The following is a 15,938-nucleotide window of genomic DNA, read 5'->3' as shown; positions in this document are numbered from 1 at the left end:
TTTTATTCTGGGGTTTGTTATATCGTTTGGTGTGTGGGACTATAGTGGTCTTCATATAGGATTCACATATTGCCCCAAATGTAGCTGGTCCTGACCCTACCAACCTGCACATGTCATATACCTGCAGGCTTACCCAGCACATCGCCCCAGTGGGCATCATTGGGGTCATGGACTGCTCAGAATTATGAAGCAGCTCCAATGTTCTGGACAAGACCCAAGAGACCGCAGCGCAGCCTCACAGGTACTGATGGCAGTACGACCCCAGTCAATCACCGATGTCTAGTACCGCCCCAAGCAGTAACATAACAAATAGGCTTGTGCTTACCTCACGGCGCTCCCGCTTCACAGGTGGTCACCGGCGCTGCAGCCAATAACAGAGGGGACACAGCAGGAGCGGGGAGAGGTAAGTACAAGCCTATTTCTCATACTACTGTTTGGGATGGGATTTGTCACGGAACCTAGAACTCGGACAACCGCTTTAAAGGGGTATTCGGGGCTATACTTGTTCCTGAGCTGCCCTTGGGATGGGTCATCAATAGTTGATCAGCAGGGATCCACTGTCCAGGATTCCCGCTGATCCTCCAGCCCGCTCTTAGTGCAGCAAGGTGTCCACGTCAGGAGTCGGGACCAGAAAAGTAACAGTCAGCTTCATTCCCATTGATATCCATAGGTGTGAAGACCTTTATTAGACTTCCAGCCCTGACCACTGATGGTCCTGCAGCGGGCCGGGAGATCAGCTGACTGACAGGGATTCCCGAGATAAGCAATAGTAAAAGCCTGGAATACTCCTTGAATGCCCGGTCAGTCTCCACAAGAGAAGCACAAAGGGACAGTCACTAAGTTATGGGGCTGAATGTTGAGGGGGGAGTCCAAGGAGGTATCTTTCATACTCAGCAAGCACCCCATTGCAGCATTGTGTCCCTGCAAACTCCGCACTTGCCAGCAGCATGACTCCTTCTGCGCGCACACATCCCATAGAGATGAATGGAGATGCGCACGCAGAAAAAGTCAACCTGATGTTGTGGAGACGCCGCGCTGGCACGGCCGCTCGGTGAGAATGGGAGATGCCTCCTCGCTCCCTCACCTTTGAACTCCATAACATAGTTTTTGGGGCTTAAAGGCGATGACTGTTTCTCTTTAAAGGCTCTGTCCAGTTAGGTGACAACATTCCCCTATAGTAGCATCCAACGTGCTAAAATAACTATAGGGGCAGTACCTACCTGTCCTCTACCTCCCTGACCCAGTGCTGCAGCCCCAAACTAAAGACATTGTGAAGCACTAATGCCAGGAGAACAGGCAGTGATGTAGCAGTCATGTGATACATCCTATTCAACAACACCGGAGGAACCTCGAGGCTGGAGCACTGGATCGCATCGGCAGAGGACAGGCAGGTACGGCTCCGTTCAGCTCTGTGGGGGGTGGGGGGGTTATGTTCTCCGGACGATCCCTTTAAATACAGCCAACTTGTAACTGTACTCAGATGGGGAGCAGGACCCTATAGGGGAAATAGTGAGCACTTCTTGTGGGGTGCCCTTACCCCTCATCATCCAACCAAAGGCTGCCACCGCTCCCCATAGACCTACTATCCTTAACCCTGCGACTCATAACCTGCCTGCACTTACCTCACCCCACTCTTCTTCGAGTCGCCTCCTGACCCCTAAAACCCTTCCCAATCTTCATCCACACTGTTACGCCTACATCTACCATTAGCACTCCTCTTCTCCACCTCCAACACTTATCCTGTGCCCTCCATCACCTCCTTCCATCCTATCCTACCCAATACTACCCATAATGTTACTGCCACCGCTGACCCAAAACAACCTCCTGTCAACTGTTCTTCTAAATTACACCCATAACCATTTACTATCTAATCCTTGTTCTCCTCCACCTCATGCCCTGCCCATCCTCCTCCCCCTGCACTCTGCCCATCCTCCTCCCCCTGCACCCTGCCCATCCTCCTCCCCCTGCACCCTGCCCATCCTCCTCCCCCTGCACCCTGCCCATCCTCCTCCCCCTGCACCCTGCCCATTCTCATCCCCTGCACCCTGCCCATTCTCATCCCCTGCACCCTGCCCATCCTCCTCCCCCTGCCCATCCTCCTCCCCCTGCACCCTGCCCATCCTCCTCCCCCTGCACCCTGCCCATCCACCTCCCCCTGCACCCTGCCCATCCTCCTCCCCCTGCACCCTGCCCATCCTCCTCCCCCTGCACCCTGCCCATCCTCCTCCCCCTGCACCCTGCCCATCCTCCTCCCCCTGCACCCTGCCCATCCTCCTCCCCCTGCACCCTGCCCATCCTTCTCCCCCTGCACCCTGACCATTCTCATCCCCCTGCACCCTGACCATTCTCATCCCCCTGCACCCTGACCATTCTCATCCCCCTGCACCCTGACCATTCTCATCCCCATGCACCCTGACCATTCTCATCCCCCTGCACCCTGACCATTCTCATCCCCCTGCACCCTGACCATTCTCATCCCCCTGCACCCTGACCATTCTCATCCCCCTGCACCCTGACCATTCTCCTCCCCCTGCACCCTGACCATTCTCCTACCCCTGCACCCTGACCATCCTCCTCCCCCTGCACCCTGACCATCCTCCTCCCCCTGCACCCTGACCATCCTCCTCCCCCTGCACCCTGACCATCCTCCTCCCCCTGCACCCTGCCCATCCTCCTTCCCCTGCACCCTACCCATCCTCATCCCTCTACACCCTGCCCATCCTCATCCCTCTACACCCTGCCCATCCTCATCCCTCTACACCCTGCCCATCCTCATCCCTCTACACCCTGCCCATCCTCATTCCTCTACACTCTGCCCATCCCCCTCCCCCTGCACCCTGCCCATCCTCCTCCCCCTGCACCCTGCCCATCCTCCTCCCCCTGCACCCTGCCCATCCTCCTCCCCCTGCACCCTGCCCATCCTCCTCCCCCTGCACCCTGCCCATCCTCATCCCTCTACACCCTGCCCATCCTCATCCCTCTACACCCTGCCCATCCTCATCCCTCTACACCCTGCCCATCCTCATTCCTCTACACTCTGCCCATCCCCCTCCCCCTGCACCCTGCCCATCCTCCTCCCCCTGCACCCTGCCCATCCTCCTCCCCCTGCACCCTGCCCATCCTCCTCCCCCTGCACCCTGCCCATCCTCCTCCCCCTGCACCCTGCCCATCCTCCTCCCCCTGCACCCTGCCCATCCTCCTTCCCCTGCACCCTGCCCATCCTCATCCCTCTATACCCTGCCCATCCTCATCCCCTCTACACCCTACCCATCCTCATCCCTCTACACTCTGCCCATCCCCCTCCCCTGCACCCTGCCCATCCTCCTCCCCCTGCACCCTGCCCATCCTCCTCCCCCTGCACCCTGCCCATCCTCCTCCCCCTGCACCCTGCCCATCCTCCTCCCCCTGCACCCTGACCATTCTCATCCCCTGCACCCTTTCCATCCTCATCCCCTGCACCCTTTCCATCCTCATCCCCCTCCACTCTTTCCATCCTCATCCCCCTCCACTCTTTCCATCCTCATCCCCCTCCACTCTTTCCATCCTCATCCCCCTCCACTCTTTCCATCCTCATCCCCCTCCACTCTTTCCATCCTCATCCCCCTCCACTCTTTCCATCCTCATCCCCCTCCACTCTTTCCATCCTCATCCCCCTCCACTCTTTCCATCCTCATCCCCCTCCACTCTTTCCATCCTCATCCCCCTCCACTCTTTCCATTCTCATCCCCCTGCACCCTGCCCATCCTCCTCCCCCTGCACCCTGCCCATCCTCCTCCCCCTGCACCCTGCCCATCCTCCTCCCCCTGCACCCTGCCCATCCTCCTTCCCCTGCCCATCCTCCATCCCTCTACACCCTTCCCATCCTCATCCCTCTGCACCCTTCCCATCCTCATCCCTCTGCACCCTTCATATCCTCATCCCTCTGCACCTCCTACCTCCCACACCCTGCCCATCCTCAACCTCCTACACCCTGCCTATCCTCAACCTCCTACACCCTGCCCATACTCAACCTCCTACACCCTGCCCATACTCAACCTCCTACACCCTGTCCATCCTCAACCTCCTACACCCTGCCCATCCTCAACCTTCCAAACCCTGCCCATCCTCAACCTTCTAAACCCTGCCCATCCTCAACCTTCTAAACCCTGCCCATCCTCAACCTCCTACACCCTGCCCATCCTCAACCTCCTACACCCTGCCCATCCTCAACCTCCTACACCCTGCCCATCCTCAACCTCCTACACCCTGCCCATCCTCAACCTCCTACACCCTGCCCATCCTCAACCTCCTACACCCTGCCCATCCTCAACCTCCTACACCCTGCCCATCCTCAACCTCCTACACCCTGCCCATCCTCAACCTCCTACACCCTGCCCATCCTCAACCTCCTACACCCAGCCCATCCTCAACCTCCTACACCCAGCCCATCCTCAACCTCCTACACCTAGCCCATCCTCAACCTCCTACACCCAGCCCATCCTCAACCTCCTACACCCAGCCCATCCTCAACCTCCTACACCCAGCCCATCCTCAACCTCCTACACCCTGCCCATCCTAAACCTCCTACACCCTGCCCATCCTCAACCTCCTACACCCTGCCCATCCTCAACCTCCTACACCCTGCTCATCCTCAACCTCCTCCACCCTGCCCACCTTCAACCTCCTCCACCCTGCCCACCTTCAACCTCCTCCACCCCGCTCACCTTCAACCTCCTCCACCCCGCCCACCTTCAACTTTCTACACCCCGCCCACCTTCAACTTTCTACACCCCGCCCACCTTCAACTTTCTACACCCCGCCCACCTTCAACTTTCTACACCCCGCCCACCTTCAACTTTCTACACCCCGCCCACCTTCAACTTTCTACACCCCGCCCACCTTCATCTCCCTACACCGGGCCCACCTTCATCTCCCTACACCGGGCCCACCTTCATCTCCCTACACCGGGCCCACCTTCATCTCCCTACACCGGGCCCACCTTCATCTCCCCACACCGGGCCCACCTTCATCTCCCCACACCGGGCCCACCTTCATCTCCCCACACCGGGCCCACCTTCATCTCCCCACACCGGGCCCACCTTCATCTCCCCACACCGGGCCCACCTTCATCTCCCCACACCGGGCCCACCTTCATCTCCCCACACCCTGCCCACCTTCATCTCCCCACACCCTGCCCACCTTCATCTCCCCACACCGGGCCCACCTTCATCTCCCCACACCGGGCCCACCTTCATCTCCCCACACCGGGCCCACCTTCATCTCCCCACACCGGGCCCACCTTCATCTCCCCACACCGGGCCCACCTTCATCTCCCCACACCGGGCCCACCTTCATCTCCCCACACCGGGCCCACCTTCATCTCCCCACACCCTGCCCACCTTCATCTCCCCACACCCTGCCCATCCTCCTCCCCCTGCACCCTGCCCATCCTCCTCCCCCTGCACCCTGCCCATCCTCCTCCCCCTGCACCCTGCCCATCCTCCTCCCCCTGCACCCTGCCCATCCTCCTTCCCCTGCCCATCCTCCATCCCTCTACACCCTTCCCATCCTCATCCCTCTGCACCCTTCCCATCCTCATCCCTCTGCACCCTTCATATCCTCATCCCTCTGCACCTCCTACCTCCCACACCCTGCCCATCCTCAACCTCCTACACCCTGCCTATCCTCAACCTCCTACACCCTGCCCATACTCAACCTCCTACACCCTGCCCATACTCAACCTCCTACACCCTGTCCATCCTCAACCTCCTACACCCTGCCCATCCTCAACCTTCCAAACCCTGCCCACCCTCAACCTTCTAAACCCTGCCCATCCTCAACCTTCTAAACCCTGCCCATCCTCAACCTCCTACACCCTGCCCATCCTCAACCTCCTACACCCTGCCCATCCTCAACCTCCTACACCCTGCCCATCCTCAACCTCCTACACCCTGCCCATCCTCAACCTCCTACACCCTGCCCATCCTCAACCTCCTACACCCTGCCCATCCTCAACCTCCTACACCCAGCCCATCCTCAACCTCCTACACCCAGCCCATCCTCAACCTCCTACACCCAGCCCATCCTCAACCTCCTACACCCAGCCCATCCTCAACCTCCTACACCCAGCCCATCCTCAACCTCCTACACCCTGCCCATCCTCAACCTCCTACACCCTGCCCATCCTCAACCTCCTACACCCTGCCCATCCTCAACCTCCTACACCCTGCTCATCCTCAACCTCCTCCACCCTGCCCACCTTCAACCTCCTCCACCCTGCCCACCTTCAACCTCCTCCACCCCGCTCACCTTCAACCTCCTCCACCCCGCCCACCTTCAACTTTCTACACCCCGCCCACCTTCAACTTTCTACACCCCGCCCACCTTCAACTTTCTACACCCCGCCCACCTTCAACTTTCTACACCCCGCCCACCTTCATCTCCCTACACCGGGCCCACCTTCATCTCCCTACACCGGGCCCACCTTCATCTCCCTACACCGGGCCCACCTTCATCTCCCTACACCGGGCCCACCTTCATCTCCCCACACCGGGCCCACCTTCATCTCCCCACACCGGGCCCACCTTCATCTCCCCACACCGGGCCCACCTTCATCTCCCCACACCGGGCCCACCTTCATCTCCCCACACCGGGCCCACCTTCATCTCCCCACACCGGGCCCACCTCCATCTCCCCACACCGGGCCCACCTTCATCTCCCCACACCCTGCCCACCTTCATCTCCCCACACCGGGCCCACCTTCATCTCCCCACACCGGGCCCACCTTCATCTCCCCACACCGGGCCCACCTTCATCTCCCCACACCGGGCCCACCTTCATCTCCCCACACCGGGCCCACCTTCATCTCCCCACACCGGTACCACCTTCATCTCCCCACACCCTGCCCACCTTCATCTCCCCACACCCTGCCCACCTTCATCTCCCCACACCCTGCCCACCTTCATCTCCCCACACCCTGCCCACCTTCATCTTCCTACACCCTGCCCACCTTCATCTCCCTACACCCTGCCCACCTTCATCTCCCTACACCCTGCCCACATTCATTTCCCTACACCCTGCCCATCCTCCAAGTCGCATGTATCACAGTAGTCGCCCCTACACTCTGTCCTTCTCCTAGTCGCCCCTACACTCTGTCCTTCTCCTAGTCGCCCCTACACTCTGTCCTTCTCCAAGTCGCCCCTACACTCTGTCCTTCTCCAAGTCGCCCCTACACTCTGTCCTTCTCCAAGTCGCCCCTATACTCTGTCCTTCTCCAAGACGCCCCTACACTCTGTCCTTCTCTAAGATGCCGCTACACTCTGTCCTTCTCCAAGATGCCCCTACACTCTGTCCTTCTCCAAGTCGTCCCTACACTCTGTCCTTCTCCAAGTCGTCCCTACACTCTGTCCTTCTCCAAGTCGTCCCTACACTCTGTCCTTCTCCAAGTCGCCCCTACACTCTGTCCTTCCCCAAGTCACGCCTACACCCTGCCCATCCTCCAAGTCACATGTATCACTGTCCTTCCCCAAGTCACGCCTACACCCTGGCCTTCCCCAAGTCACGCCTACACCCTGGCCTTCCCCAAGTCACGCCTACACCGCGGCCCTTCCCCAAGTCACGCCTACACCGCGGCCCTTCCCCAAGTCACGCCTACACCGCGGCCCTTCCCCAAGTCACGCCTACACCGCGGCCCTTCCCCAAGTCACGCCTACACCGCGGCCCTTCCCCAAGTCACGCCTACACCGCGGCCCTTCCCCAAGTCACGCCTACACCGCGGCCCTTCCCCAAGTCACGCCTACACCGCGGCCCTTCCCCAAATCACGCCTACACCGCGGCCCTTCCCCAAGTCACGCCTACACCGCGGCCCTTCCCCAAGTCACGCCTACACCGCGGCCCTTCCCCAAGTCACGCCTACACCGCGGCCCTTCCCCAAGTCACGCCTACACCGCGGCCCTTCCCCAAGTCACGCCTACACCGCGGCCCTTCCCCAAGTCACGCCTACACCCTGCCCATCCTCCAAGTCACATGTATTACTGCCCTTCCCCAAGTCACGCCTACACTCAGCCCTTCCCCAAGTCACGCCTACACTCAGCCCTTCCCCAAGTCACGCCTACACGTGGCCCTTCCCCATATTATACTTACTTCCTCTGATCTTATCTACCCCCTATAGTTCTCCACCTGTAACCCCTGTCCTCCTCCTTACCTGTACCCACCTACCTCATGCCCATCTTCGTCTGTACTCATCAGTCTTTTTCACCCCTACCCCATGTCCTACTCCACTTGTACCCACCTGCCTTTCTCCTCCTGTATCCACTTACCCCTTGTCCTACTCACCTGTAGCCACCTACCCCCTGCCCTTCTTCATGTGTACTATCTGTCCTTCTCATCTGTACCCCCTGTCCTCAACTGTACCCATCTACCCCGTCCTTCTCCCCCTGTACCCAACTATCCTTCTCCCCCTGTACCCAACTACCCTTCTCCCTCTGTATCCACCCACCCCTTGTCCTCACCTGTAGCCACCTACCCCCTGCCCTTCTTCATGTGTACTCATCTGTCCTTCTCACCTGTACCCCACTACCCTTCTACCCCTGTACCCACCTACCCTTCTTACCTGTACACACACCAACCCACTAACCTGTACCCCACTTACCACCCTAACCTGTATGCACCTAGCCCCTCCTCACCAGTACCCACCTACCCTTCTCACCTTACCAGTACGCACCTACCCTTCTCACCTCACCTGCACGCACCTACCCTCCCCAGCCCACCTGTACGCACCTACCCTCCCCAGCCCACCTGTACGCACCTACCCTCCTCAACCCACCTGTACGCACCTACCCTCCTCAGCCCACCGGTACGCACCTACCCTCCTCAACCCACCTGTACTCACCCACCCTCCTCAGCCCACCTGTACGCACCCACCCTCCTCAGCCCACCTGTACGCACCCACCCTCCTCAGCCCACCTGTACGCACCCACCCTCCTCACCTCACCTGTACGCACCTACCCTCCTCACCTCACCTGTACGCACCTACCCTCCTCACCTCACCTGTACGCACCTACCCTCCTCACCTCACCTGTACGCACCTACCCTCCTCACCTCACCTGTACGCACCTACCCTCCTCACCTCACCTGTACGCACCTACCCTCCTCAGCCCACCTGTACGCACCTACCCTCCTCAGCCCACCTGTACGCACCTACCCTCCTCAGCCCACCTGTACGCACCTACCCTCCTCAGCCCACCTGTACGCACCTACCCTCCTCAGCCCACCGGTACGCACCTACCCTTCTCAGCCCACCTGTACGCACCTACCCTCCTCAGCCCACCTGTACGCACCTACCCTCCTCAGCCCACCTGTACGCACCTACCCTCCTCAGCCCACCTGTACGCACCTACCCTCCTCAGCCCACCTGTACGCACCTACCCTCCTCACCTCACCTGTACGCACCTACCCTCCTCACCTCACCTGTACGCACCTACCCTCCTCACCTCACCTGTACGCACCTACCCTCCTCACCTCACCTGTACGCACCTACCCTCCTCACCTCACCTGTACGCACCTACCCTCCTCACCTCACCTGTACGCACCTACCCTCCTCACCTGTACGCACCTAATCTCCTCACCTGTACGCACCTAATCTCCTCACCTGTACGCACCTACCCTCCTCACCTGTACGCACCTACCCTCCTCACCTGTACGCACCTACCCTCCTCACCTGTACGCTCCTAACCTCCTCACCTGTACGTTCCTAACCTCCTCACCTGTACGCACCTACCCTCCTCACCTGTATGCACCTACCCCTCTCACCTCACCAGTACGCACCTACCCTTCTCCCCTCACCAGTACCCACCTACCCTTCTCCCCTCACCAGTACCCACCTACCCTTCTCCCCTCACCAGTACCCCCCAACCCCTCTCACCTCACCTGCACCCACTTACCCCCCTCACCTCACCTGTACCCCCCTCACCTCACCTGTACCCCCCTACCTCCCTCACCAGTACCCCCTACCCCTCTCACCTGTACCCACCTACCCCTCTCACCTCACCAGTACCCAACTACCCCTCTCCCCTCACCAGTACCCACCTACCCCTCTCCCCTCACCTGTACCCACCTACCCCTCTCCCCTCACCAGTACCCACCTACCCCTCTCCCCTCACCAGTACCCACCTACCCCTCTCCCCTCACCAGTACGCACCTACCCCTCTCCCCTCACCTTTTCCCCCCCTACCCTTCTCACCTCACCTGTACCCCCCTACCCCACTCACCAGTACCCCTCTACCCCCCTCACCTCACCTTTACCCCCCTCACCAGTACCCCCCCTCACCTCACCTTTACCCCCCTCACCAGTACCCCCCCTCCCCTCACCTGTACCCACCTACCCCCCTCACCTCACCTGTACCCCCCTCACCTGTATCCACCACCCTTCTCCTCTCACCTGTACCCACCTGCCCTTGACTGTCACACCCTGCAGCCATTGCCACCCCGTGCCCTTCTCCTCACCAGTCGGTGTGCGGCTCGTCCACCACCAGCAGGACTTTGGCGGCCCTGGACGCCGCCCCGGACACCCCTCCGGCCGCAGTGGACACCTGCTCGCTGAGGGCGGCCGTCGTCTGCTTCACCGCATTGGAGAGGGACGAGAAGAAGCCGCCGCCGCCGCCACCTCCCCCCGAGCTGGGCTCCGGGGACACGGCCGGCGGCACCGGGGACACGGCGGGCGGCGGCGCGGGGGGGTCCGGCCGCTGCAGGTCGCTCATGTAGCCGTTGGGCAGGTTGGCCATGAAGTTACTGTCCGACAGGCGGCGCCGCAGGTAATTCATCATGTGGCGGTTACCGCTGGCGCTACAGACCGGTCAGGCACGGGGCACCGCGGAGGGCTCTGCTCTGGGGATCTTCGTCAGCGATCCGCGCGGCTCCTGATGAAATCGGCGACCGATCTGGTGAACGATGGGGTCGCTGACAGGTCCGTTATGTGGGACCGGTGCAGGCAGCGGCGACACCGGAGAAGCGCCAGGAGCTCCGGCCGCTCCGCTCGATGCTCTTCAATCTGTCTCCTCGGCGACCGAGCGTGATGAGCATCTTCTTCCCTGCCCCCCGCCACTTGGTCTGTCCACCGCACTCCCCTCCGTGTGACCATGGAATACTCCTCTCCTGCAATGATCACCACAGAGTTAGAATGTACCAAGCAAAAAACAGGGGCGGCGGGGCGGTGATGTTGAATCACCTGCATCCCTCCCTCTATGCTGCGGTGAAATGGTGCAGTCCGGTACCCAAAGGAAGAAGAAGCAGAACAGCAGTGATGGAGAGACGGGAGAATGAGAGAGAGGAGAGAGGGCTGAGACAGAAGGGACTGCTGAGAGAGAGAGGAGACTGCTGAGAGAGAGTGCTGAGAGAGAGAGAGGGGAGACTGCTGAGAGAGAGAGAGGGGAGACTGCTGAGAGAGAGGACTGAGACAGAAGGGACTGCTGAGAGGACAGAGAGAGGAGACTGCTGAGAGAGAGGACTGAGACAGAAGGGACTGCTGAGAGAGAGTGCTGAGAGAGAGAGAGGGGAGACTGCTGAGAGAGAGGACTGAGACAGAAGAGACTGCTGAGAGAGAGTGCTGAGAGAGAGAGAGAGGGGAGACTGCTGAGAGAGAGGACTGAGACAGAAGGGACTGCTGAGAGAGAGAGAGTGCTGAGAGAGAGAGAGGAGACTGCTGAGAGGACTGAGACAGAGGAGAGTGCTGAGAGAGGAGAGAGGGCTGAGACAGAAGGGACTGCTGAGAGAGAGTGCTGAGAGAGAGAGAGGAGACTGCTGAGAGAGAGGACTGAGACAGAGGAGAGTGCTGAGAGAGAGAGGAGAGAGGGCTGAGACAGAAGGGACTGCTGAGAGAGAGTGCTGAGAGAGAGAGAGGAGACTGCTGAGAGAGAGGACTGAGAGAGTGCTGAGAGAGAGAGAGAGAGAGAGAGGAGACTGCTGAGAGAGAGGACTGACACAGAAGGGACTACTGAGAGAGAGAGAGAGAGAGAGAGGAGACTGCTGAGAGAGAGGACTGAGAGAGTGCTGAGAGAGAGGAGACTGCTGAGAGAGAGGACTGACACAGAAGGGACTGCTGAGAGAGAGTGCTGAGAGAGTGCTGAGAGAGAGAGAGAGGAGACTGCTGAGAGAGAGGACTGACACAGAGGGGACTGCTGAGAGAGAGTGCTGAGAGAGAGAGAGAGAGAGAGAGAGAGGAGACTGCTGAGAGAGAGGACTGAGACAGGGGAGAGTGCTGAGAGAGAGGAGAGAGGACTGAGACAGAAGGGACTGCTGAGAGAGGAGACTGCTGAGAGAGAGGACTGAGGCAGAGGAGACTGCTGAGAGAGAGAGGAGAGAGGACTGAGACAGAGGAGAGTGCTGAGAGGACTGAGAGTGCAGAGAGAGAGGACTGAGAGAGAGAGGAGACTGCTGAGGACTGAGAGAGTGCAGAGAGAGAGAGGAGACTGCTGAGAGAGAGGACTGAGACAGAGGAGAGTGCTGAGAGAGAGAGGAGAGAGGACTGAGACAGAGGAGAGTGCTGAGAGGACCGAGAGAGTGCAGAGAGAGAGGACTGAGAGAGAGAGGAGACTGCTGAGGACTGAGAGAGTGCAGAGAGAGAGAGGAGACTGCTGAGAGAGAGGACTGAGACAGAGGAGAGTGCTGAGAGAGAGAGGAGAGAGGACTGAGACAGAGGAGAGTGCTGAGAGGACCGAGAGAGTGCAGAGAGAGAGGAGACTGCTGAGGACTGAGAGAGAGGAGAGAGGACTGAGACAGAAGAGACTGCTGAGAGGACTGAGAGAGAGGACTGAGAGAGAGGAGACTGCTGAGAGGACCGAGAGAGTGCTGAGAGAGAGGACTGAGAGAGAGGAGACTGCTGAGAGGACTGAGACAGAGGGGACTGCTGAGAGGACTGAGAGTGCTGAGAGAGAGGAGACTGCTGAGAGGACTGAGACAGAGGGGACTGCTGAGAGGACTGAGAGTGCTGAGAGAGAGGACTGAGACAGAAGGGACTGCTGAGAGAGAGGACTGAGACAGAGGAGACTGCTGAGAAGACCGAGAGAGTGCTGAGAGAGAGGACAGAGAGAGGAGACTGCTGAGAGGACTGAGACAGAGGAGACTGCGGAGAGGACTGAGAGAGGAGACTGCTGAGGACTGAGAGAGTGCAGAGAGAGAGGAGACTGCTGAGACAGAGGAGACTGCTGAGAGGACTGAGAGAGTGGAGAGAGAGAGAGAACTGAGAGAGAGAGAGAGAGAGGAGACTGCTGAGGACTGAGACAGTGCAGAGAGAGAGGAGACTGCTGAGAGAGAGGACTGAGACAGAGGAGAGTGCTGAGAGAGAGGACTGAGACAGAAGGGACTGCTGAGAGGACTGAGAGAGTGGAGAGAGAGAGAGAACTGAGAGATAGAGAGGAGACTGCTGAGGACTGAGAGAGTGCAGAGAGAGAGGAGACTGCTGAGAGAGAGGACTGAGACAGAGGAGACTGCTGAGAGGACCGAGAGAGGGGACTGCTGAGAGGACCGAGAGAGGGGACTGCTGAGAGGACTGAGAGAGTGCTGAGAGGACTGAGAGAGAGAGGAGACTGTTGAGGACCGAGAGAGTGCTGAGAGAGAGGAGACTGCTGAGGACCGAGAGAGTGCTGAGAGAGAGGAGACTGCTGAGAGAGAGGACTGAGACAGAGGAGACTGCTGAGAGAGAGGACTGAGACAGAGGAGAGTGCTGAGAGGACTGAGAGAGTGCTGAGAGAGAGAGGAGAGAGGACTGAGACAGAGGAGAGTGCTGAGAGGACTGAGAGAGTGCAGAGAGAGAGGAGACTGCTGAGAGAGAAGACTGAGAAAGAGGAAAGTGCTGAGAGGACTGAGACAGAAGGGACTGCTGAGAGGACCGAGAGAGGGGACTGCTGAGAGAGTGCTGAGAGAGAGGAGACTGCTGAGAGAGAGGACTGCGACAGAGGAGAGTGCTGAGAGGACAGAGAGAGTGCTGAGAGAGGAGACTGCTGAGAACTGAGAGAGAGAGGAGAGAGGACTGAGACTGAAGGGACTGCTGAGAGGACTGAGAGAGAGGAGACTGCTGAGAGAGAGGACAGAGACAGAGGAGAGTGCTGAGAGGACTGAGAGAGTGCTGAGAGAGAAGACTGAGACAGAGGAGAGTGCTGAGAGGACTGAGAGAGTGCTGAGAGAGAGGAGACTGCTGAGGACTGAGAGAGAGGAGAGAGGACTGAGACAGAAGGGACTGCTGAGAGGACCGAGAGAGTGCTGAGAGAGAGGACTGAGACAGAAGGGACTACTGAGAGAATGCTGAGAGAGAGGAGACTGCTGAGAGAGAGTGCTGAGAGAGAGGACTGAGACAGAGGAGACTGCTGAGAGGACCGAGAGAGTGCTGAGAGAGAGGACAGAGAGAGGAGACTGCTGAGAGGACTGACACAGAGGAGACTGCTGAGAGGACTGACACAGAGGAGACTGCTGAGAGGACTGAGACAGAGGGGACTGCTGAGAGGACTGAGAGAGTGCTGAGAGAGAGGACTGAGACAGGAGAGTGCTGAGAGGACTGAGAGAGAGGAGACTGCTGAGGACTGAGAGAGAGGACTGAGAGAGAGGAGAGAGGACTGAGACAGAAGGGACTGCTGAGAGGACCGAGAGAGTGCTGAGAGAGAGGACTGAGACAGAAGGGACTGCTGAGAGAATGCTGAGAGAGAGGAGACTGCTGAGAGAGAGTGCTGAGAGAGAGGACTGAGACAGAGGAGACTGCTGAGAGGACCGAGAGAGTGCTGAGAGAGAGGACTGAGAGAGAGGAGACTGCTGAGAGGACTGAGACAGAGGGGACTGCTGAGAGGACTGAGAGTGCTGAGAGAGAGGAGACTGCTGAGAGGACTGAGAGTGCAGAGAGAGAGAGTGCTGAGAGAGAGGAGACTGCTGAGGACTGAGAGAGAGGAGAGAGGACTGAGACAGGAGAGTGCTGAGAGGACTGAGAGACTGCTGAGAGAGAGGACTGAGACAGAGGAGACGAGAGAGAGGCGACTGCTGAGACAGGACCGAGAGAGAGGAGAGTGCTGAGAGAGAGGAGACTACTGAGAGAGGAGAGAGGACTGAGATAGAGGAGACTGCTGAGAGAGAGGACTGAGAGGAGACTATTGAGCTTAGAGAGGAGACTGCTGAGAGAGGACTGAGAAAGGAGACTGCTGAGAGAGAGGAGACTGCTTAGAGAGGACATAGAGAGGAGACTGCTGAGAGAGCAGAGACTACTGAGAGTGGAGAGAATGCTGAGGGAGAGGAGACCACTGGTAGAGGAGAGAGGACTGAGCCAGAGGAGACTGCTGAGAGAGATGAGAGAGAGAGGACTGAGACAGAGGAGACTACTGAGAGAGGAGAGAGTGCTGAGAGAGAGGCGACTACTGAGAGAGGACTGAGACAGTGGAGACTGCTGAGAGAGAGGAGACTACTGAGAGAGGAGAGAGAGTTGAGGGAGAGGAGACTACTGAGAGAGGACTGAGAGACTGCTGAGAGAGAGAAGACTGCTGAGAGAGAGGAGAATACTGAGAGAGGACTGAGACAGAGGAGACTGCTGAGAGAGAGGAGAGAGTGCTGAGCGAGAGGAGACTACTGAGAGAGAGTGCTGAGGGAGAGGAGACTACTGAGAGAGGAGAGAGGACTGAGACAGAGGAGACTGCTGAGAGAGAGAAGACTACTGAGAGAGGAGAGAGTGCTGAGAGAGAGGAGACTACTGAGAGAGGAGAGAGGACTGAGACAGAGGAGACTGCTGAGAGAGGAGAGAGTGTTGAGGGAGAGAAGACTACTGAGAGAGGACTGAGACAGAGGAGACTACTGAGAGAGGACAGAGAGGAGACTATTGAGAGAGGACTGAGACAGAGGAGACTGCTGAGAGAGGTGAGAGTGCTGAGAGAGAGAAGACTACTGAGAGAGGAGAGAGTGCTGAGAGAGAGAAGACTACTGAGAGAGGACTG

At 58.8% G+C, this 15,938-nt stretch overlaps 1 protein-coding gene across 4 annotated transcripts in view; it reads right to left on the bottom strand.

The window, feature by feature from the left end:
• The window catches only part of SYN1 (synapsin I), a 107,633-nt gene extending 96,513 nt beyond the window's left edge, over window positions 1–11,120 (bottom strand). For all 4 annotated transcript variants that reach the window (XM_066580000.1, XM_066580001.1, XM_066580003.1 and 1 more), the window contains exon 1: window positions 10,483–11,120. In XM_066580000.1, coding sequence (XP_066436097.1) covers window positions 10,483–10,802 — 320 coding nt within the window. In that variant the 5' untranslated portion in view covers window positions 10,803–11,120. The remainder of the gene's footprint in view (window positions 1–10,482) is intronic.
• Window positions 11,121–15,938: the final 4,818 nt, after the last annotated feature.

Source organism: Eleutherodactylus coqui, chromosome 10, assembly GCF_035609145.1.
Source record: "Eleutherodactylus coqui strain aEleCoq1 chromosome 10, aEleCoq1.hap1, whole genome shotgun sequence".
Classification (NCBI taxonomy): Eukaryota; Metazoa; Chordata; class Amphibia; order Anura; family Eleutherodactylidae; genus Eleutherodactylus; species Eleutherodactylus coqui.
This window is presented reverse-complemented; position numbering and strand designations above follow the sequence as displayed.